We start from the raw sequence: 22796 nt of genomic DNA, 5'->3' as shown, positions 1-22796 counted from the left end.
AAGTTTCCTTGGCCGACCACTGCGTCTACGGTCCTCAACGTTGCCCGTTTCTTTGTGCTTCTTCAAAAGAGCTTGGACAGCACATCTGGAAACCCCTGTCTGCCTTGAAATTTCTGCCTGGGAGAGACCTTGCTGATGCAGTATAACTACCTTGTGTCTTGTTGCTGTGCTCAGTCTTGCCATGGTGTATGACTTTTGACAGTAAACTGTCTTCAGCAACCTCACCTTGTTAGCTGAGTTTGGCTGTTCCTCACACAGTTTTATTCCTCCTACACAGCTGTTTCTGCTTCAGTTAATGATTGTGTTTCAACCTACATATTGAATTGATGATCATTAGCACCTGTTTGGTATAATTGTTTAATCATACACCTGACTATATGCCTACAAAATCCCTGACTTTGTGCAAGTGTACCTAGAAGAATTGATGCTGTTTTGCAAAGGGTGGTCACACCAAATATTGATTTGATGTAGATTTTTCTTCTGTTCACTCACTTTGCATTTTGTTAATTGATAAATATAAACTACTAACATGTTTACTTTTTAAAGCATTCTTACTTTACAGCATTTTTTCACACCTGCCTAAAACTTTTGCACAGTAGTACTGTATATATATGTGTGTGTGTGTGTGTGTGTATATATATATATATATATAAAAACATTTTTAGAATGGCTGTTTACCTTACATTCCCTCAACAAATGTCAGTATATAAAAAACACCTTTTTAGTCCACCTTTGCTTTCTTTCCTATTACAGAGACAGCAGGTGTATTTCTAACAGCCTGCTGTTCAAGTACCAGGTGCACAGAGTGTTGGCAAGCAGGTTTACCTTTGGCAAATAAAAAACAACTGCAGTGTTTTGTTTTTGCTTTTTTTTTTTTTTCAAAACTAGTCCAATGTGTAAAACACCTTTTCAAGTTACGCAATTAAACAGCTTTACTTCAAATGTATTTAATTAAATACCCTACGTGTTGATTTATAGTTCTGTACTTTATCGGGAAGTGTATTTTTCATTTTGAAAACAATGATATCGTCATTTACACTCTGAAGTACAGTACTGCATGCCTACTGGACAAACACCACGTTTCGTTTTCTATCAACAGAGGTCGCCGTCTACTCCAACATTTACATATTCGACATTCTGCAAGCAGAGATTTTCTTAAAGCGATCCAAACTGCCCCGCAGATACTGGCAGTGAAGACACGGGCAGATTATACTGAAATGATTACTGCGTCACCTTTTTGCAAGGGGAAAACAGATCCAACACAAGATGTGTTTGTTCAAAGTGGATTGACATTAAATGACTCTGCCGACTCCCACCGCGGATAGCAGAAGTAAACAAACTTGAAACTGTGATAGAAAATAAAACTGCATTTCCCAGAGTGCATATTGAAGGGAAGCCGGAAAAGCTTCCGTTGGTACGTTAGAGATAAATGCATGAGATTTTAAGGGAGGGTAGAACGTTACAGTAAAAGCAACTTTAATTAATAATTAGGGTTAATTGTAACCGTCCATGATGTCTGTTAAAGATGGGGATCCTTCTGGAAACGAATTATTGCGTTTGATTTATCAGCATCTTAATGAAAATGGGTACCAGAAAGCAGCTAAAGAACTCAAACTGCAAGTTGGACAGGTAATGTTATTAATTGATATTCGATTGTTGATAAACTGTTGCTGCATTGTGCACATATTTCGTTTGGTAAAAAAAAAAAAAAAAAAAAAATTAAAAGGTGAATATTCCAGAAAATTCTGCACGGAAAATGAAATTGCACAACTAGTAACAATGTTTTTTGTTTGTTTTGTTTTGTTTTTAAAGGGATAGGTGAAGCGGTCCATGAACTATGTATGAACCCAATATAAAACGCAGTTTCAGTGTCCCTATGGATCAACCGCTATTTGTACACATTCCTAAGTACATGTAAGCAGGTTTCTGTTTGAAATGACTGACTTCTTGCGGTTTTAATTTGTTACAGAAGGCTGTACCTACACAGGAGGCTTCCCTGCAAGATATCTACTCATACTGGACAAAGTAAGTCAACTAAAACAAGGCAGAGTTGATGCAGATGATCTTTTTTTTTTTTTTTAACGCCACAAAAAAGATAACGCGTTACAGCAGCGGCGTAGGCAGTATTTTGTTTCGGGGTGAATAGAGATTTTTTTATGATGCTTAATGACACTGGTGTAGCAAGGATTTCGGCCCCGAGTGGGGCGGGGCGGGGCTAAGATATATGGCTCCGTGTTCAGCGAGGCAGTTTGGGATAGTTCAGGCTTTTAAACTCGCAACCCAATGCATTCTGGTAAGCTTAGTCCTGCGTCTCTTAACCGTCTAGCTTCCAATTAGCTTCAATGCTATTTTTCTTTTAATTTGCTGTATAATATTTTATGACTTTTACTATTTTGGGGTCATGAACTTATACACAGAAAATAGAACCTTTGAGTTTTTTTTTTTTTTTTTTTTAGATCAGCTGTATACAAACAAGATGTTTCGGGTCACTGTGATCCGTGGCGTTTATCTGTATAGATTTGTGTGCAGGAATAAAACAAACTTATATAATGTGGTGTTTTTTTATTATTATATTTTATTATTATTATTATTATTATATTTGTATTATTATCTCTAGAATGGGTGCGCAAACAACATATATCTACAAGGCAGAGCCAAATTTTCTCTGTCAGTATTGCAACAGCATCTCACTGGTAAAGACATTCCAAAATGAGGAGCTCCCAGGTTGGCAGTCAAAGAAGTTTTATCAAAGCTCCTGGACTAAAAGAGCATAAAAGAGTAAATAACACCTTTGCAAATAAAAACATTTAATAAATTTAAGGCTCTTTAAATTAATTTGAAATTGCATCGGGTTAATATGACCCAAAACATAACAGCTGTACCTAAATTCTGAACATATTAGGAGGCTTAAAGGTAAGACTGGTACCAGAGACTGGTAAAACGTACCCGAATGCATTGGGTTGTGAGTTGAAAAGCCTGAACTGTCCTGCTGAACACAGAGCCATATGGCCCCCTTAGGTGGGGCTGGTGGTGGATCGAGATATTTGCACATGGTTGATATTTTTTTTATTTCCCACATAGTTGAATAATAAATTTTGGGGAGGTGGGGCTGTTCAAATTGCTAAAACCACCCCCTTAGCAACGCCACTGAATCACAATGACCTTTTTGTGAATCAGCTCAGCAACAGAATAGCTAAGAGCTGAGTGGTTTAAAAAGTCAATAAAGATCAATGCTAATCTAATCTATTATCAACAGAATACATTTTCAAATGGAAAGATACATATATAAACTTGACGATAGCTATTAAGGTATTGCTGTGTATAGGGGTTTTAGGCCAAATTATCAACACCTGACATATATAATGCACGCACAGTTCATTTGTTATGCAAATTATGTTATTCATTGCATAATATATAAAAGTTGCATCTCCCTGCTGCAAGTTGGTGTCAGTTATATCTAACAGACTTGACAGCTGATGGTGGATGCTGTGTTAACAGGTGCTTCTTATTCCTGTTTCGTGATGTTTCAGTATAAACTGCATGTTTTGGTCTTTTTTTACATTCTAGAGCCCCGGAACATTTGAAGAAGAGAAAGTTAAACCAGGTTAATAGTGTTTCTCCATGCAAGAAGCCTCGCCTATCCGATCCCGCCAGCAGCAATGAGAGCTCAGAGCAGGAGGATGCAAGCAAAACCCAGGCAAAGGGTAACTCGCAGACTGCTTACTGATCTTTACTGTTGCCATGAAGACTGAAACAGCCTGAATTCTGTCTGTGAAAAACACAGATTTGATGTTGAAAATATGAGAGCATTTTGGTGTGTTCTATAAAATATAAGAATAACAAAAAGTTATGGAGCAAATAGGCAATTTCATATTTGTTTTGCCTTCTGTGCAATATACATTAGGAGTGTTCAGTTTTCTTATCTCTTTTAAAGTGCTGCATCCTGGTGCCTGTGCTGTGGGACCCATGGTCTCTGCAGCAAGACCACTGGAGTGATTTTGCACTGTGATTGAAGCTACATCTTTAGCAAACAGCACATTTCTAGTTGGAAACCTGCAGCAAATTAGTGATACTTATACAAATTGTATATACACCATGTTTCAGGCCTTTAAGGTCATAGGGCCCTGCCGGAAAAGTTTTCCCAGTATAGAAATCTTGGGGGTCGATGTAAAACATCATCTTTTTCACCTGCATATTTTAATTATACATACAGTGGCTTTCAAAAGTATTCACCCCCTTGGACTTTTCCACATTTTATTGTGTTAGAACATGGAATCAAAATGGATTTAATTAGGAGTTTTTGCCACCGGTCAACACAAAAAAAGGCCATAATGTCAAAGTGAAAAATAAAATCTACAAATTGTTCTAAATTAATTACAAATATAAACCAGAAAATAATTGATCGCGTAAGTATTCAGCCCCTTTGCTATGACACACCTAAATAAGCTCTGGTGCAACCAGTTGTCTTTAGAAGTCACATAATTAGTTGAATGGAGTCCACCTGTGTGCAGTGGGAGGTCCCACAATTGGTTAGTACATTTCCTAACAAAAACGACATCATGAAGACGAAGGAACATTCAAAGCAAATCTAGAATAAGGTTCTTCAAAAGCACTAATCGGGTAGGATATAAGAATTTTTCCAAGGCATTGAATATCCCCCGGAGCACAGTAAAGTCCATTATTCAGAAATGGAGAGAATATGGCACAACTGTGAATCTGTCTAGAACAGGCCGTCCTCAAAAACTGAGTAACCGAGCGAGAAGGGCACTAGTCAGGGAGGCCACCAAGAGGCCTCTGGCAACTCTAAAGGAGTTACAGTCTTCCATGGCTGAGCTGGGAGACACTGTGCATACGGCAACAATAGCCCGGGTGCTTCACAAAACTGGCCTTTATGGGAAAGTGGCAAAAAGAAAGCCATTGTTGAAAAAAACTTACATTAAATTTCGGCTTTTGCCAGAAGGCATGTGGGAGACTCTGAGACCAAGTGGAAGAAGATTCTATGGTCTGATGAGACCAAAATAGAGCTTTTTGGCCTCAACGCTAAGCGCTATGTTTGGCGCAAGCCTAATACCGCACATCATCCTGAGAACACCATCCCTACCGTGAAGCATGGTGGTGGCAGCATCATGCTATGGGGATGTTTCTCTACGTCACGGCCTGGAAAGCTCGTGAAGATAGAGATGATTCATCTTCCAGCAGGACAATGACCCCAAACATACAGCCAAAGCCACACTGGAGTGGCTTAAAAACAAAAAGGGCAATGTCCTGGAGTGGTGCAGTCAAAGCCCAGACCGCAATCCAATTGTGAATATGTGGAAAGAGTTGAAAATTGCTGTTCACCAAAGGTCCCCATCCAACTTGACAGAGCTTCAGCAATTTTGCAAAGAAGAATGGGCAAAAATTGCAGTATCCAGATGTGCAAAGCTGGTAGAGATTTATCCAAATAGACTCATGGCTGTAATTGCTGCCAAAGGTGCCTCTACCAAATATTGACTCAAGGGGGTGAATACTTATACAATCTGTTTTGTATTTGTAATTAATTTAGAACAATTTGTAGATTTTATTTTTTCACTTTGACATTGTGGACTTTTTTGTGTTTATCAGTGGCAAAAACTCCTAATTAAATCCAGATTCCATGTTGTAACATAATAAAATGTGGAAAAGTCCAAGGGGGGTGAATACTTTTGAGAACCACTGTATGTACATTTTCAGTTCATTTTCCACTGTGACATGTTATTGTTTGAGGTCCGTGTTTTCGGTTACTGTTCTGTTCTTTGATCTAAGCTGATGGCAAAGGAATATATTTTGAGCTGTTTTTCATTGCTCTGTCAGCCAGTAAAGCAGTAGGGAAGTCTCCAGGCCCGGCTGCCTTGGAAAAGATACTCCAGAGCAGCAGCGAGGAAGACTTGGACTCGGACTCCTCAGAGGAAGAACCAGGGAAAAAACCTGCCCCGGTAACGACATAATTGCATTTTGAGAACAATTCACTTTGGGAAGTGACTGCAGTGGTTTCATACATTTCATACAAATGTTTTGAATTATGTTGCCCCATCATAGCAGACCCCTGATCTGAAATGTCAAAATTACTAAATATGGTGGGAATGCTTTTACTATTGTTTTATATTTTCCACTGTGAGCATCGTCAATGACGTTTTTACAATGTTCTTCTGGTATTAACTGTTGAATGCAATCAGTTTGGTGAGTGATTTTGAAATCTACAGCGTGTAAGAATGTTAAAAAAAATTGTAACCTGTTAATACTTACTTTTTCATCAGTAGATTTTCCCCCCCAAAAAAACAAGTAAAAGATGTATGTTTATTTTATTTGTTTATCCCATTTAATTGCTTAAATTGAAAAGGCAATAGAGTTAATAAAATTACCCAGTATGTTACCTTTTTCATGTTCTCATTCACTGTGTGCTTCAAATTGAACATGCATTTTTTATTTCAGTTTTCAAGATATTGTGTAGTGTTTAAAAGTAAACGCATCATGTAAGGGTAACCTCACAGTTTTGCTGCACAGTTGCTGTGTAACAAGAGAAGCAGTGATTGGTTAAACGGGATGAGAAGGGGATGTCTGAAGAAAAGTCTTTCAAATAAATGCCAATTATATTTCTGGCTGTATTCCTAGACTTCCTACACCTTATCTTTTGTAGGTAAAACCAGCAGCAACTCCTACCAAAGCCACTCCAGGAAAAGTTCTCCAGGCCAGCCCTGCTGCCTCAAAGCTCATCCAAAACAAGGCCACCCCAGCAAAGGTATCAAGCCCATCCCCCAGCAAGCCTGTGCTTGCCACTGCTAAACAGTCTAAGGGTCCTGGGACTGCAAAGAAGGAGGAGAGCGAGGAGGAAAAGACACCAGCTGTGAAACCACTGCAAAAGCCTGGTACATGGATAAAGCATTTTGTTTTTCTATAGTTTATTGGTGGGAGAATGAAAACCCTGTATGTACAGGATGTTTTACCTAAAGACCTGCTTCTACAATTATAAAGTTGGTTAGGACACAAAGTTGGTTCAGACATTATTTACCACAATTTATTGAGAGTATCTGTATCTGGGTATATATGGAATAACTTGTCATTGTGTCACGCATATGTTTTAACGTGTAGCTATTGCATGGTGGATTGTAGTCATGGCAGTGTACTTTTTCATGATAGTCCTGGCTCTGTATTTGCTAGGGATGTATTTAAGCACATGTTTTGTTCTTTACACTTACTAGTTTGTTTTCCTTTTTGCTGTAGCAGCTTCAGTTTCTAAGGCAGCAAGCAGCAGTGAGGATTCATCCAGTGAGGATTCGGACTCTGAGCAAGAAGCAAAGAAAAAATCCCAGGTTAGACTGTTATAATTAGGCAGCTATACCCAGCACAGCAGGTATTACCTGGTAGGTAATTCCAAGATTCTAAACTTAATGGCTGATGTATTAACAATGTGCAATATTAAAATGTCCTGCTGCAAGACTGTTCTTTATTGGTTTAACCAAGAAATGTTTCCTAGGTAACGTCGGTGGGAAAGGGACCTCTTTCTAGAGCAGTCCAGGCCAGCACCACCCCAGGAAAGGTTGCCACGGCGACCTTGGCCTCAGGCACACCTTCTCAGGTGAAGTCAGCACTGGGGAAGGTCACAGCTGGGAAAGGGAAGGGGAAGGAGACAGGAAGTTCAGAGAGCGAGAGCAGTGATTCGTCAAAGAGTGAAGAAGAGGCAACAGTACAGGTGTGCGGAAAGCTCTTTTTCCCATTGTTACTTTAGAGGGTAAATGTCTTCAAATAACAATATAACAGAGTGTAATGGGCATCAAATCCAAGTTTAGAAATAGTTGCAATCATGATAGTTGTCAAATCAGGCCTCGGAAGATATTTTAATTCCAGACACATTGGCATAGTGTTTAACTGGTAATTCTGAACTGCTTCACCATTTGACCAACTCTATAACTTTATTGTACTATATTCTGTGATTTATGTAACTAAGTTATCTTAAATAATACTTAGTGCCTTAATTGTATTTTATAATCCAATAAATGATATTCAGTAATCTTGTTCTCATCGCTATTTTTTTTTTTTTTTTTTTTTTTTTTGCTACCTCCCAAAATCAGTCAGTACCTTCCTGATCTTGAAATAAACTGTTTAATAAGAATATTCCTGCTTTTTGTATCTCATCATATTCACTTGCTGTATGTTGTAGAAAGCCTTCAGCAAGTTGAAGGCAAATCAAGCATCAGGACTAACTGGGAAGCAAGTCGATGCAAAGGCTGCCCCGGGAAAAGTTTCTTCTGCAGCCCCAGGGAGATCCACCAAGCCAGCTCCAAGTCAGGCCATGGCCAAGCCTGCTACAGTGGGGAAGAAGGAAGAGGAGAGTTCTGAGAGCAACAGCAGTGAGTCTTCAGAGAGTGAGGAGGAGAAGCCTCCTGCACAGGTGAGTAACAGTCTCTTTGCAAGGTTTTAGCCAGTCTGGTGTTACTGTCCTGTATGTTTTATATCTTGAGCATAACAAAAGGGGGACCAGGGATTTTATATTGCTAGGTATAACAAGAGAAAAGAAGATGGATTTTTAAAAGTTTAGTTAGTTCATGTAATTCATCAGGTACTTGATTTGAAATCCCATAGTGGAGTGCATCTTGAGGATGTTATAGCGACTCAAACTGAGCATGTTGCTATCCCAAAAAAAATCCTTCATTATCTGGCCAACTTCTTTATGGTAACCATACTTTTAGTACACAAGCAGATCCTTGTATTTAAGGCTTTGTGTGCTATGCAGTTATTTGGGCAACAGAGTGACATTACAAGCCTGCAGATCAGTTGATTGTGAGTTGGGTTAGTGTTGCAACTTTGCAATCCAAACCATGACCTGTTTAGAAGTTGCTGTGTTTGGTCATCCAGGTTTCAGCAGTATCCCAGTTCTTATGTCTCACCATATTAATTGTAAGCTTGGTTTGTGTTGCAGGCAGCAGCCAGGGTGCCAGTAGCAAAGTCACTGGCAGGAACACCAGTGAAGCAAGTCAATAAAATACATATTTTGGGGAAGGCTTCTTCTCTAGCCCCAGGAAAATCCCCCAAGCCAGCTCCAAGCCAGGTCAAAGCCAGCCCAAAGACTGCTGCAGCGGGAAAGAAGGAGAGTTCAGAGAGTGACAGCAGTAGCTCTTCAGAGAGTGAGGAGAAGGAGGAGAAGCCTTGTGCTGCTGAAATGCAACTGAAGCCAGGTATACATTCTGGTTTAATATTTGTAGGCATGGATCTAATTAAGCGATAGTGCCAGTCGATGATAGCTCTACCATGTGATAGTTGACCGCGACGGGAATTATGCGTCCCAGGCCGAAGGCGCAATTACTGAACAGTCTGTACGATGGAGTCTGAACTACCAACACAATCTCTCATTAAATACCACGCAAAAATGCCTCCTAACTCGCCATGTTTCTACCTTCAGCCAAAGCCTTTCTCTCCTGAATCTATACATGAATGGAGCAGTGTTGCTGAACTGTCTGCATCTCTCTTTGTTGTTGTTGAAAGATGCTGTGTCTGTGCTCCAGTCGAGCGGACAGTCTGTGATTGGCTTTCGGCAGTTGCAGGTACAGGATTGGTTGCTTTCGTCGATGCAAAGTGTTGATTGGCTGGTTTTTATTGCTATTATTTGAGCTTATGGAGGCTTATGTTTAAGAACCAGTTGCCTCAGACTTCATGAAACTTTGCATGGACGTTTGACCTGCAAATTATAGTTCAAACATAAATTACTGAAAGCAGCTTTTTTTTTTTTTTTTTTTTTTTTTTTAACCTCGTGAGCTACTTAGTATAACTGCTTCTCATAATAACTGTAATAAAGCAGCCTAATAGACCTCACTGATTCCCCTTTTAGCTCTCAAGATTACTGCATCGACTCCAGGATCGCATGCAAAACAAAGCCTGTCTGCTGCTGCATCCAAACCTGCAGCCTCCGAATCCGACAGCGACAGTGAGGAGGAGGAGGAAACCCCAAGGAAACCTCTTCAGGTACGAAGACACTTACATAAAGAGGTGGAAGTATGGGGGTGCTTGGGTGGGTGTTAAAGCCTTTAAAACTTATTCAGTGATTAAGCAATTCATAAACCTTACCTGTGCCACATTGCCATTCAGTATGACGGTTACCTGAGAACTCATATACAACTCTTCCTCACTAATTGGAATGCAAAAAAAGTCTAACCTATGTTAACTGTGATATGGAGGTCTTGTATAGGAGTGGTAATGCATAGGAGCTAAGAGTTCATTGTCATGAACTCTACGTCCTTTAGGTTTGTGAAGGAGCACATTTATTTTGATTGTGCTGTAGTGTGTTGAGATAGTTGCTACATGTCTTGGGTATAAACCACGATATTGGGGTAGAAACGGGAACGGTCTCGCTTGCTGGAGTGCAAAAGCATGTGGGTCATTTGGGAAAGCAGCCAGGTGTTTCTTCCCCCTAAATGGTTGACAGTAGTTCGTAATGTATAATATAAACTTCTCATTCACAGAAAGCATCTGTTGTAAAGGCAGCCACCCCTGTTTCTAAAACTCCTTTGAAAACACTTGCCAAGTGCACTCCTGCCAAGCCAGGGGCAGCAAAGCCAACCTCAGGGAACGTTTCAGCTCTGGCCCAGCCTGCAAAGGCCACACCCAGCCAGGCCAAAATAACCCCAAAGGCAGTGATGGGAAAGGAAGAGGATGAGAGCAGCGATTCATCAGAGAGCGAGGAGGAGGAGCGCATTCCAGTCAAACCAATAGTAAAGCTACAGCAGAAACCTGGTACTGTACTAATACAATCTGGAATTCCATTACAGTGATAGCCAGTTTATATTGCCCTTGCTATATACAAATGCATACACTTGTTTAGTGTGAAATATACAGTATATATCTAAAAAGCATACACTACATCTAACAATAGCTCAAGTTTCTGCCGTACCACAGATGTGTGGTAAGACATTTGACCCAATGAAGCTCTGTTTTCTTTTTCTCCAGAAGCTACCCCGAAGCAGCTAGCTGTGCCCACAGTTTCCAAGAGAAAGACTTGTGAGAGTGAGAGCACTGACGATTCCAGCGACGAAAACCCAGCACAGGTATAGAAGACAGCCTACAGCAATGACCCTGCTCTGGTGAATACTCCCACTAGGACAGTTGCTCTTTTGGTTTTCCCACCATGTTAAAGTATGCATACACCATACTACAGACTGAGTGAGGTACTGTCTGTAAACTGTCCAAAAGATAGTTGTACATTAAGAGCCAATTTAACCCTTTATACTCTGGACCCCCTGGTGTAATGGGTGTTCTATCCTGAGTATGACCATATGTATATTGTATTAAGTGGAATTACTGAGGGGGAATAAATGATAGTAAAATAAAGTAAGTTCTACGGTTAGTGGGGGGGGGGTCAGTGAGTGAAACTGTTGTTTTTGCAGTTAAATTTATGGTAAAGATTTTGTGGACTTTGTTTTTTATTGATTAGTACTAATGAAATACGTGTTTAGACCCTTCAACCACAGAAGGCCCAAGTTGCCAAAGCAGTGCAGCAGAATAAGTGTTTATTGAACCCATCCACCCTGAAACCCGGGCACAAAGGCACCGTGACGCAAGCATCAAGCAGGAACAAGACTCCCGTAAAGCCAGCAGGGACTCCAGCTCAGGAGGACAGCTCTGAGAGCAACAGCAGCGACACGGATTTGGAGAAGCGCAGAGAGCCGACTCACACACCTCCAGGTACACTGAAACATTGCAGGGTGAGGGGAAACTGCTTCTCACCCCTCACAAAAAAGGCCAGTTCTTGTCATTTTCTTCTTCTTAATAAATATAAAAGGCGTTATTCCAAAAAGTTAGGCTGTGTTTTACAATGTCGTATTTTTTGTATTATTGGCTTTAGAAGGGAGAAAATTATATTTGGATGTAAAGGCCAGCATTAATGAGGCCCACTGTGGCAGTTACATGAAAATGAACAATGTTTTATAGTGATTTTCTAATTTGGGCCACAATGCTGACTGTTTGTTTCAGTGAATACTCCTGCAAACACCAATCAGAAAAAGAAGGTAACCCCTGCATGGAAGAGCCAAGCACAGGATGAGGACAGTGACTCAGGTAATTAGACAACAGTGTTTAACATCGCCGGTCTACAAACCCTCCATAGGTTCTCTGACTTGAGAATCGTATTTTCTGCAAAACCTCGTATACCTAATTACACCGTGTAACAAATTTTTTATTTTTTTTTGTTCCTGGGTGGTAAGTGTTATTTCCTAATTGCTTATGCCTCAAAAGTGTAGAAAATGGCTATTATTCCCCACAAACTTTGCTTTTGTGACCAGGACAGTGATATTTCAAAATACAGTAAATACAGTATATTCGTAAATCTCGAAAAACTACTCACTTCTAAATCTTTTGTAGTCATTTTTGTATTACTTTAGTATAAATACGTGTTAATTTGGATTCATATGTTGTTTTTTTCTGACTTTATGTGAATGAAAAGACACACATTTGCCCGTTTTCCTATTGGAAATAGTGATATTTTGAAATATCACTGTCCTGGTCACAAAAGCAAAGTTTGTGAGGAATAATAGCCATTTTCTATACTTTTGAGACATAAGCAATTAGGAAATAATACTTACTACCCAGGAACAAAAATTCTATTACAGTGAACGAATATACAAGGTATAGAGACTTTAATCATCTATTGGTGCAATAATTTAGAAAGACTGTTTTGCTCAGTGGCTTCCTGAGACACCAGTCATATGGCTGGGCTGCTACTAGTTGATATTTCTTGATTTTTCTTTTTATTCACGTTGCAAAATTGTTTCTCGCAGATAGTGACTCTTCCGAGGAAGAAGCCACGACAAAGCCAACTTCAACTGTAAGCCACTCGGCTCAGAAGACAAGCCAAAAAGGAGCAGAGAAAAGAGCACTGGCAGTGAAAGCTGAGAGGAAGACAAAAGCCAAGGCAGCACCTAAAAGTCCCAAACCTACGGGGGGCAGGACTAAAGAGACTGCCGTGGGGAAGACGGTCCAGCAGCTGCTTTCCATTGCAGACAACGAGTCACCAGAGCCCTCTGACAACGACGCGGAGGACAGGGAAGCCACCACGGCCATCAAAATCAGTGGAGGAAAGAAACAAAAAATCGCTGAAGAAAAGAGGGCATCAAGGATGGCTGAATCGGAGCAGTCTTCGTCTGAGGAGAGGAAGAGAGAACTACCTGCAGGCAAAGAAAAGAAAAATGAGAAGAAATCAAAACTAGTTAAAAAGCTGAGGCTGGCGAGCGAGGATGGCAAATCTGTCTCCCCATCAAGCGCAAAGCCAAGTCCTATTTTAGTAAAGGGAGAAAAGCAGGAGAAAAGTAAGTGTACAATCAGAATAGTTTGTCTTCCTATCTTCAAGAGACCATTACTCTCCAATTACAGGGGCACTTGCTGGTGTGCAGTATGTAGAGTTCGTCTTTTAACTTTACCAGTTATGATTGGTTACTTTAAACAGTAATTAATGTAAGAAGCTAAAACTGTTAAAGACAAGAAAACATACATCGGAACTTATTTCAATAAATAAACCATCTGAATTCAAGGGCTTGTGAATAGGTATGTGCTGATACACTAAATGTCACAATACGATATGTTTAGTGATATTCAGGCTGCAGTACGATCCATGTGGGCTCATTTGTTAAGACAACTTCTACACTTATGAACAGCCCTATTTTTCCATTGTGGTGGTTGTTATTATTTATTTTTTTGTAAATTGTAGAAAAAAAGTCAATGAAAGACAAGAAGAAGAAGAAAAAAATTAAGCATACCCCTTTCCGGCCTGCTCTTGGGTTCAGTTTGGGCACACCCTGCTCGGCTGGTAACAGCCCCGTACTAACACAGTCTCTGTCAGCAAAGGTAAGGAGCGAAGGGTCCCTGCCTTGGCATAATTGTGTTGTGAGTTATATGGCTTGTTAGATTTAAGATGTTCAGATTGTCTTTTAAGGTTGAAATCCATTATCTGAGCCAGAATTATACATGATGTCCATTTCACTGTCCCCTTAGTTTAAATTACTAACAACTGCTTCAGCATCTCACAATTGGAGTCTGCAGTCTTCAGAGGAAATATTAAGCTGTGCTGTCCATACCTCCAAGTTTCCTGCCAGGCAACAGAGACAAATGGCGTGTATTTTTATTTTTATATATAATACATATTCGGTGCATATGAACAAGCCACACATTGTGTCCAGCACCTACTTGCTGACCATCCCTGTTGAGTTAGTAAACAGTTTGTATAAACAGGTTTGCATTACATATGGCTTATGTAAGCAGAATAACTTTTATTTTTAATTTTTATTACTCCTCAGAAAAAAAAGAAGAGCAAATTGACACTGTCCATGTAAAGGTGCGTATGGGAAGAACATTAAACTGTGGTTTCAGATGTGTCGGCTAGTAATGGTTCATAGGAAAAGTCCCCTCTTGTAGCAAAAGACAAAAAAAAAATCAGTAAACCTGTTTATTTTACAATGAGAAGATTCCCTGTTTGTGACCTTTGTGTACACTTATTTGCATCTTCAGTGTGTCATTTTATAAGCAAGTCTGATTTAACAGTGTTTTGTAGATGCTGCTAAATTCTTAGCTGTACTCTAATTAGCTGGAAATGCAGATTTCAATATTAATCTATGGCTTTTTTTCTGTTTTTTGCATTAAAGGTGGAAGTTTGCTTTATGTCAGATAAACTTGCAATGGAGCTGAAGGAAAAGAAGCCCCATCCACAGATGCTCCTGTATTTTTATTTTTTTTTCTGTTTGTTCTAAGGGTTTCTGTTCCAGCTTGTTCTTTTTGTAGGATTCTTACAAGCTTGTGAAGTAAATGACAATGTATATTTTATACTCTTTGTTATGTTTGTGTACCTGAAGTATGAAATAAAGGTTTAGTTCCAGTTTAACAGACGTCATTTGTGTTCTTGTGTGTTTCAAACTGCTGCTGTTTGTTTGGTTGAACATTAAATCTGCTAGCAGGTGCACTTTTGTTGGTTGCTTTTGTTCAGTAGGATCAGCTTTTGGGCTAAAGCAATAAAGCATGAACCATCTTTCAGCCCAAATTTCTAATTGCTTGGAAATAAAGTGTGTGTGTGTCTAATATATATAAAAATAAAAAACAGTGCACTCTCGAGTGTTTGCTACTATGGAACTATTCTCCTATGAATGTCTATGTACATCTCTATGCATGGAGTGCATTCTAGAGTTTTACAGATATCTAGGAGAACCGTTATTCTAATTCTGTGGAAACTTTGGACATTCTTTAGTTATTGTATCTGCATCTGGGTATACAGTGGAGCCTGTCTGGCAGTCTTTTACGCCTACAGCTCAGTTATGGCCAAATGTTTTGCACCACCCTATAAAATTAACAAATTTAGCTTCATAAAGTTGAATGAAACGTGCAGAATAATGGTAAGTTAACACATTGAATTACATACCGCTTTGTAGTTTTCCATATACTTGCTGAAAAATGTGGCATTTCAAAATCTATCTTGAAATACTGTACTACTATTATGGCTTCTGGTACACTTTTCTGATATAATTTTGCAGTTTTTTTGATTACATGATGTTAAATATATAAATTATGTTCACAAGTTTTTTTTTATTATTATTATTATTTTAATTATGTCTCAATCCTAAAATTTTAGGTGGTGCAAAACTTTTGGCCATAGCTGTTTGTCCCACTTTTTTAATTGGATCACCTGTCCAATTAGGATAATAAATGTGACTTTTTTTAGTAGTCGTTGAAAGTATGTGAAGATATCATGGAACTGATATATCTACATACAGTTTAGTCATCTGACTCTGAATAGAATTATGTAGACATAGATAAATTGTATAGTACAGTGTCACATTTACATGTACATGTGCGTACAGTGAATGTACGTTATGGTATTGCTGTAATTATGTATTAACGGTGAGCAAAATACTAAAGCCGTCAACCACATTGTGGACACTCTGCAATGCCTGAGTTTGAGTTTAGGTTACTTTTGAACTGCATTTAGGTTGTTAAATTAATGAAAACACCAAGAAGTGATTCAAATCCTCCATCTTAGACCTTTTGTTTGGAGTCGTAGAAGCAGAACAGATTGCCCTACGCATTGAAGGAAAGAAGAAAGGATGAGTTCTCCTTTTATTAAAATACAGTGATGTGCTTTATCATGTGATGCTCAAGATTGCGTCTGTATGACATTAGATTTATTAGAAATGTCATGGTAGTAATGGTACATCATTTCTTCACTATTGTTGCTAATTACACTACATTGTATTTACAGTGACGGCCTGGGGTGTAGTAGGGTGTTTTAAAGTTACACAGTCATATATAAAATCACAGTTTTAAACACATGACTCCATCACTATCAGATTGACTTGCTGTTTACTGTGATAATGTATTTTAGCAAATATAATTTCAACTGACTCTGAATAGAATTATGTAGACATAGACAATTTGTATAGTATAGTGTGTAAAAATTACTGAGATGTCTGTAAAATATGAAAACATAAAAATAACCATTTAACTAATTAAGTGTATTTTTTGTTAATTTTGATAAATATTTAAAATAGATATTGTAGATCTGTCGTTATATTGCCTCACGGTTTTTTTTCCAGGGTTTAGCGCTATTTTAAAAGTTTAGTGACCTATTCTAGTTTAAACAATATTTAAGAGTTTTATTTATTATTTATTTATTTATTTATTTTTATCGTAGCTGTACTGCGTGTCGTTCCATTCTTTCACCACTAGGTGGTCCTCTCGCGTTTCAGTCACTGCCTTCAGACTTTGTTTTTCATTAGCTCATCAACCTGCGACCTGTGGACTGACTGGGTTTTTTTTTTTCTTCATTAGTCGTTTCTTTCACTCAATTGTGGTTTAATAATATATAAAGGAAATTTCTATGAATGTGATGTGTTGTTAGTGACCTGTGTGAGTACGCTCGTTTATATCTTTAGTGTGTTGTAATGTGTGTCAATCACACAAGTTATATAGCGTTTTCCAAGAGTAAATTCAATTTTACAGATAGCAGCGCTACCGTATTTTCAATGATGCTGGTGTTATAAGACATTCACTGGTTTTTACTTGTCAGGCTGTATGAAAAACCTCGTACAACTGTCAATTGACCCGAACATACTGGAAACAAAGGTGTGTACTGTATTAGGTAACTGGTGGCAAAACTAATGCCAACATGGCTACAGTTTGCAATGTGTTAAAAGCATGTTTCAGTGCTAAAAATCAAGAGAAAAAAATCACATAAAAAAGATTCTGATTGAGGTTTGATGCTGTTTCCGTGGAAGTTAATAACGTGTATCGATAAATACTAAATTAATAGTACCATGGTAGAAGAACATCAAATTACAGAAAACCAAACTACGTTTAATTGCATGTAGTTGGGAGAAGGTAGAGGGGCGATTTTGTTTTTCTTATTTTGACCCACTTCAAGCTCAGTCTTGCGTTCTGCATGCAAAAAGTTATTTTTATGGGTCGGGTCGGGGAACTCCGTACATTTGCTTTGCAGGATAAATGAAAATAAAGTATGGAAAAACAAAAAGTTTGGAAATGTTTTTATGCTATTAAGAGATTTTAAAGCCGTAGTTATTAGTATGTCTTTAAAGCAATATATATTGTTTGGAATACCTTTTTGTGCAGGGAGATGTGGCGGTTAAAAGCTGTGCGGCACAAGGTGCATCCTCAGTGTGGCAACCTGGAGGAGTTTCAATTCAAGAGGAGGGAGTATGAGAAAGGCGAGTACAAATCACAGGAGCTATTCAACTTGCCTGGTTATCAGAGTCGTCAGACACCGAGTCAGGGAGCACTGTATTCGTGTTGTTTTAGCATTGTTTCTTTTGAAACACGTCAAATAGATTTTAGTCTGATTCACTGATACCAATGGTCACTTTTAATCCATGTTGTTTTACTATATATACATACATACATACACACACACACACACTATATATATATATATATATATATATATATATATATATATATATATATATATATATGTGTGTGTGTGTGTGTGTGTGTGTGTTATATATATATATATATATATATATATATATATATATATATATATATATATTATTAAAAGATTAATGAGCTCGTTACTCTGCAGAGCTGAGGAAGGCTCGGAGGGACCAGCAGCTGGTCAGTAAGAGATTGCTACAGGAGGAGGGTGACCATGAAGGAATGGAGACTACAGCTGAAGTGCTGTCAAAGAACGAGGTTGGTAACTGAATTACCCAGAGTACATACACCCAATAGAAAAGCCAGGTACGAATTGTGAAACTTGATAAATGCAGAGTTAAACAATTAGATGAGCTTTCAACAGTGATTATTGATCTCCAAGATGCAAAAAATGTAATACATGGAGTGTCATGTTTGCTGTAAGTTTTGGAATGGGTTAACGTTATGATTTGGATCAATAGGTTGTGCAGCTGTTCAGAGGGATCCAGCAGAGCGGTGAGGAAAGGGTTAATGCTCTGCGTAATTTCAGGAGGGCACTGCGACATAAAGAGACACAGCGCATCTTTGTCAAGTGAGTGAAGCCGTGTCGTTCGTTACTAATGTGGGGTGCATTGGTGACTGCCAAATCTGGTACCACTTTTTCCCATAAAGGATGAGTGGAGCTTCCTGTTTCATTACATCTGCTGTCATGCTGTCCTAGGGAAACCAGCATGTGAAGTCCCTTTAGATGCCTTTTATTGGATGTTGTTTTGTGATATTTTGTTGCTGTTGTCATTTGCAGGTTGGAGAACAGTATGCACCTGCTGGTGGGTTTGTTCAGTGGCTCGAATGCGGTTTGGCAGCTGGAAGCTGCACATTGCCTGCATGAACTCTCACACTCAGACGAGCCCAGCATTGCCCTAGCTTGCCTTCCAGCCACCCCATACTTACTGACCTACCTCTCGGGCCAAAGTGCAAAGTTTACGGTGAGCATGCTGTCCCTTGGTTAACATATTAAGAAATATACTTTGACCGATTTGACTATGCAGATTTTGTATATTGTGTTTATTAACTCAATTCGGTACAGTGTATAACGTCTAAATATAGAAGAATAATCCTGATAAATATGGGCTCTGATTTGTATTAAAATAATAAATTCAATCAAATCAATGAACCCACATGGCTGTTTGTATTGTGCCTGTTTCTTTAGGAGCTGTGTCTGTACACTCTGGGGAACCTGACTGCAGAGAGTGAAGCTGTTCGGAAGCAGCTGTTGGCACAGGGCATCGTCCCAGCATTGGCCTCCTGTATACAGGTAATACACCTTAGTATTTATTCAGCTTTAATGCATGATTTGCAGACTGCTCTAGAGCACTATCAATATTGAGTCTCTTATTCACTCTTTCTTTCTAGTCACCTCATGCTGCAGTGGTGGAAGCCGTGGGCTACACACTCTCCCAGCTTTTACAGGCTAAAGAAGCACCTGAGAAAATTATACCGTAAGCAGATGATAACTTGATTATTTGACTTTAAACAGAGCAGTACCCACTACTTCACAGTCCAAGAGTAAGTAGCAACATTGTGATTGTAAGTAATACTTACCTCCCACCTGAGTGCTGTTTTTCTGCTGTCAGGTGGTTTAAGAAACTGGCTCAGGAGGTACAAGAATGTTTTTTTTTATCAATTATTTGAACTGTATAGACCTTATAGTTTTGGCTGTATTCATACCAGTACCAGTATTTACTTAGCAGTCCCATACATTTAATGGCACACTAATGCTTTATGAATATCCGCACACAAATACATTACTCCAGTTTTCAAAGCTGTTGTATGAGTGTAACAGCTGACAAGGAAAAAAAAAAAAAAACAAAACTGCTATTGGTGACATTATATTACAGTATTTATGTTCAACTAGGTACAGTTTCATTTTCAATATCACCACCACTGGTCCTCACTAGACCCTCTCTGATTCTCAGATCAGTCTTAGAGTCTGGTGTAACATCCCATCTGCTGAGGTTGCTGCAGTCTGATTCAGAGTTTGGGATTGGAGCAGCGATTGAGTGTGCCTGGTGTCTGCACTACATTGTCTCAAGGTAACGCATTTTTACTTAAAAAATGTAGCCCTGGTGTTTGTGAAATCAAACTCTTCTTGTGTTTTTAATCACAGGGAATGTGACTGTTTATTGCCTTTTGCACAGCAATGCAAACACAAACCTTCTGATGGTTCAAGGTGCTGTTTCAAAGTGCACGTCCCTGCTAGTAGCACTGGGTGGAGCTGTAGCATCAGGCACCACAACAGAGGGAATGGATCTGGTAAGCCGTGTGTTGCCCATTAAGGCCTTGAATGACTTAATTTTATTCCAAGAAAGACACAGCCCACTCTGATGGCATTTAGCTTTGTTTCACCTTGATTTGTTGCCAGTTGCTTAGCTAGTTTCCTCCATTTCATTAAACAAACCCGGCAGGTGATTTCTCCTGTGCTCCGTTGTCTTGGAAACCTACTGGCCAACCATGGAACGGAAAGCTGCAGAGAGCAGATGAGGGACAGCAGAGTGCTGGTGGCACTGTGTGCTTTCATCCAGGGCTTTTTAAAGCCACGTCCATCTGTGGCACGGGAAAGCCTGTGGGTCATCAACAACCTGACAGGTAAGAGCATGCGGCTACAGTGATCGGACCCCTGTCAATGACCCTTCAACACTGTGTTGTCAGATCTTATGTGTCTGGATTGTCAATCAGTAAAAGCGAGGGTTTGTACTGCAAATAGGATTGACTCTGGCCATGCCCATGTCACCCTGCTTGCCTAACTAGCTCACAAACATCTCTAACTGTATTAAATTATTTATTTATTTATTTTTTTAGCTGACGATCCTGTATTCTGCTCAGCTGTGTTCTACCTGAACCTGGTACCTGTGTTCATGCAGCTTCTCCCTTTCTCCAAGGGGATAAATATTATGGTACTAGAGAATTTGGGATATTTTGTTGCTGTAAATTTCATAGGTGAGTTTTCAGTCTGCCTGTATTCTCATGCCATGTTGGTTTAGGTCCTCAGATTGCTGTGTAACATTGCGGAGAAAGGGCCTGTGTACTGCCAGCAGCTGCAGCAGCGAGAGATCTTCTCTGCACTCTATGCAACCCTCAGAATGGCCGAGCCTGAGGTAGTCCGTCTCAGTTTGGAACTGCTGCACATTATTGTGGCAAGCAGCCCACAGGTAAGGATCATGACCTTGTTCTAATAATCAGTGCTACTCACTGGTGGCTGTTTTAATCTATCATCAACACGTCTTGAGACCATGTAATTGCCTTTCAGTCCCACATTTAAAACTTGATGAACTCTTAGAGTTTATTTGAGCACTTCAGAACATAATAATATATCAATTAATAAACTGCTGGGAATTAAGTCCTTGGTTTTAAAATCCATTTTCTGACATAGCACAATATAAAACAAACTTAAATTTATGGGTCCCTTCATGTAGACATCACAGGTTTTACAAAAAGGAATATCCATGCAGGTAAAGTATTGCAGATTTATAAACATCTTAGCCCCCTCTCTTTGCATTTACCCTTATCTTCAGCTGTAGAGACATATGGGCTTATATATGAATCCAAGCTGTGCTTTCACAGAAAACAGCATGTACAGTACCACTATAAACCCATGTGCATAGTTATACGGTCAGCCAAGATTTAAGAACATTCACAGGAACTGCAATCTTCTTAATACTGTGAGGCACAGAATATTTCTTAAGTTGGATTTTATAGCAATGTATTTTGACACTATGGCTTCACTCAAGGAATTGTCCTTCCCTTTATATTCAGGTGGCTGATGAGTTTACTGAGAAGGGAATCTCAGCCCTGGAGGCCATTCAGTACAACAGTGAAGAGGAGATACGACTGCGAGCCAGTTACATATTAGACCGCTACCTTCATAAGCAGAGCCAGGTAGGGCTCCAACACCAGACATCCCATTTAAAGGTTTATTCAGATAGCATTGTTTAGATAGCAAGTCAATAATTTTAATAATATCAGTTCTATTAGTGCTATTAGTTATATTCATGGAGAATTTGCTCCAGTTCTCAAGTGTCAATGTTTTAATAACTGAGTTTATTTAAGAACTCCTACACTGATGTTATTCTTCATAGACCATGACAAAAATAATGCTGCAAACTTAGCACTGGGGTACATTTTGTGGTATCTAATTCTGCATGTTTCATGTATAAATGTGTCTTTCAATATTTGCTTTTCAGGTTAATACTCCTGCAGTATAAATAGAGCACATGGAGGAGGTCTGCGCCAAGGAAAATGTTTACAGTTCACCTCAGGAATCACGCTGAATTGATTGTGGAACCAAGTTAATCATATTACAACATGGCATTTCCTGTTTATAGATTTCAACCCTAAGGGTTGGATAGAGCTTTCCAATTTGAAGCAATAGCAAACAAACTGACATTGTTGCCATTACTGTGGTAGAAACCATTAGTTTACCTTTTGACTGTAAGTAAGCTACAGAAACTATAGGATAATGAAAATTGTGGTTTTATGAATGCTCCAATATGGAGTATTTTCTTGTTAAAAAAATAAATAAATAAATCCATGCTTACAGGGAAAGGTTGAATTAATGTAAGAGCAAAGAATAAGCCTTATTTGGGTCCCTTGTCCTATCACGTACAGCGGGAGATAAACACTGTACTGTAAGTTTCATATAGTATTTATTTGCCAGCATTAAATGTTTGTTTTAATTTTTTCTTTTGAGATGGGTATTCTGTCCATGTTCTTTTTGTACAGGATGGCATACAGTAGGTGTTCAGGCTTTTTTATATATATAAAAAAAATGTCTATTTTGTTCTCGCATGAATTCAACTACAAATCAATTGTGCACAGTTACCACATTC

General features: G+C 39.0%; 2 protein-coding genes across 4 annotated transcripts; both read left to right on the top strand.

Annotated features, from left to right (window-relative positions):
- The first annotated feature begins 1383 nt into the window (after positions 1 to 1383).
- On the top strand, positions 1384 to 14871 carry LOC121297432 (nucleolar protein dao-5-like). Of its 3 annotated transcripts, none has more exons than XM_041223752.1 (18): positions 1385 to 1629; positions 1970 to 2025; positions 3568 to 3704; positions 5833 to 5954; positions 6656 to 6884; positions 7243 to 7328; positions 7493 to 7708; positions 8177 to 8407; positions 8936 to 9191; positions 9842 to 9975; positions 10473 to 10743; positions 10957 to 11054; positions 11463 to 11691; positions 11980 to 12063; positions 12783 to 13310; positions 13709 to 13845; positions 14295 to 14332; positions 14640 to 14721. In XM_041223752.1, the coding sequence occupies exons 1-17, from the start codon at positions 1510 to 1512 to the stop codon at positions 14328 to 14330; spliced, it is 2970 nt and encodes a 989-aa protein (XP_041079686.1). In that variant the 5' UTR covers positions 1385 to 1509; the 3' UTR covers positions 14331 to 14332; positions 14640 to 14721. The 3 variants fall into 3 exon arrangements, with proteins under 3 accessions (XP_041079687.1, XP_041079686.1, XP_041079685.1); XM_041223751.1 differs by having other exon boundaries at positions 1386 to 1629; positions 7240 to 7328; XM_041223753.1 differs by lacking the exon at positions 13709 to 13845 and having other exon boundaries at positions 1384 to 1629; positions 7240 to 7328; positions 14640 to 14871.
- Positions 14872 to 16775: 1904 nt separating this feature from the next.
- tmco6 (transmembrane and coiled-coil domains 6) lies at positions 16776 to 22771 on the top strand. The gene is made up of 15 exons (XM_041223537.1): positions 16776 to 16890; positions 17051 to 17106; positions 17611 to 17705; positions 18080 to 18189; positions 18393 to 18502; positions 18713 to 18896; positions 19121 to 19225; positions 19324 to 19409; positions 19887 to 20003; positions 20109 to 20223; positions 20376 to 20556; positions 20770 to 20864; positions 20952 to 21119; positions 21724 to 21846; positions 22152 to 22771. The coding sequence occupies exons 3-15, from the start codon at positions 17615 to 17617 to the stop codon at positions 22170 to 22172; spliced, it is 1506 nt and encodes a 501-aa protein (XP_041079471.1). The 5' UTR covers positions 16776 to 16890; positions 17051 to 17106; positions 17611 to 17614; the 3' UTR covers positions 22173 to 22771.
- Positions 22772 to 22796: the final 25 nt, after the last annotated feature.

Source organism: Polyodon spathula, chromosome 22 (assembly GCF_017654505.1).
Source record: "Polyodon spathula isolate WHYD16114869_AA chromosome 22, ASM1765450v1, whole genome shotgun sequence".
NCBI classification, from domain to species: domain Eukaryota; kingdom Metazoa; phylum Chordata; class Actinopteri; order Acipenseriformes; family Polyodontidae; genus Polyodon; species Polyodon spathula.
Note: the sequence above shows the minus strand (reverse complement) of the source record. Positions and strands in the feature narration are given on the sequence as shown.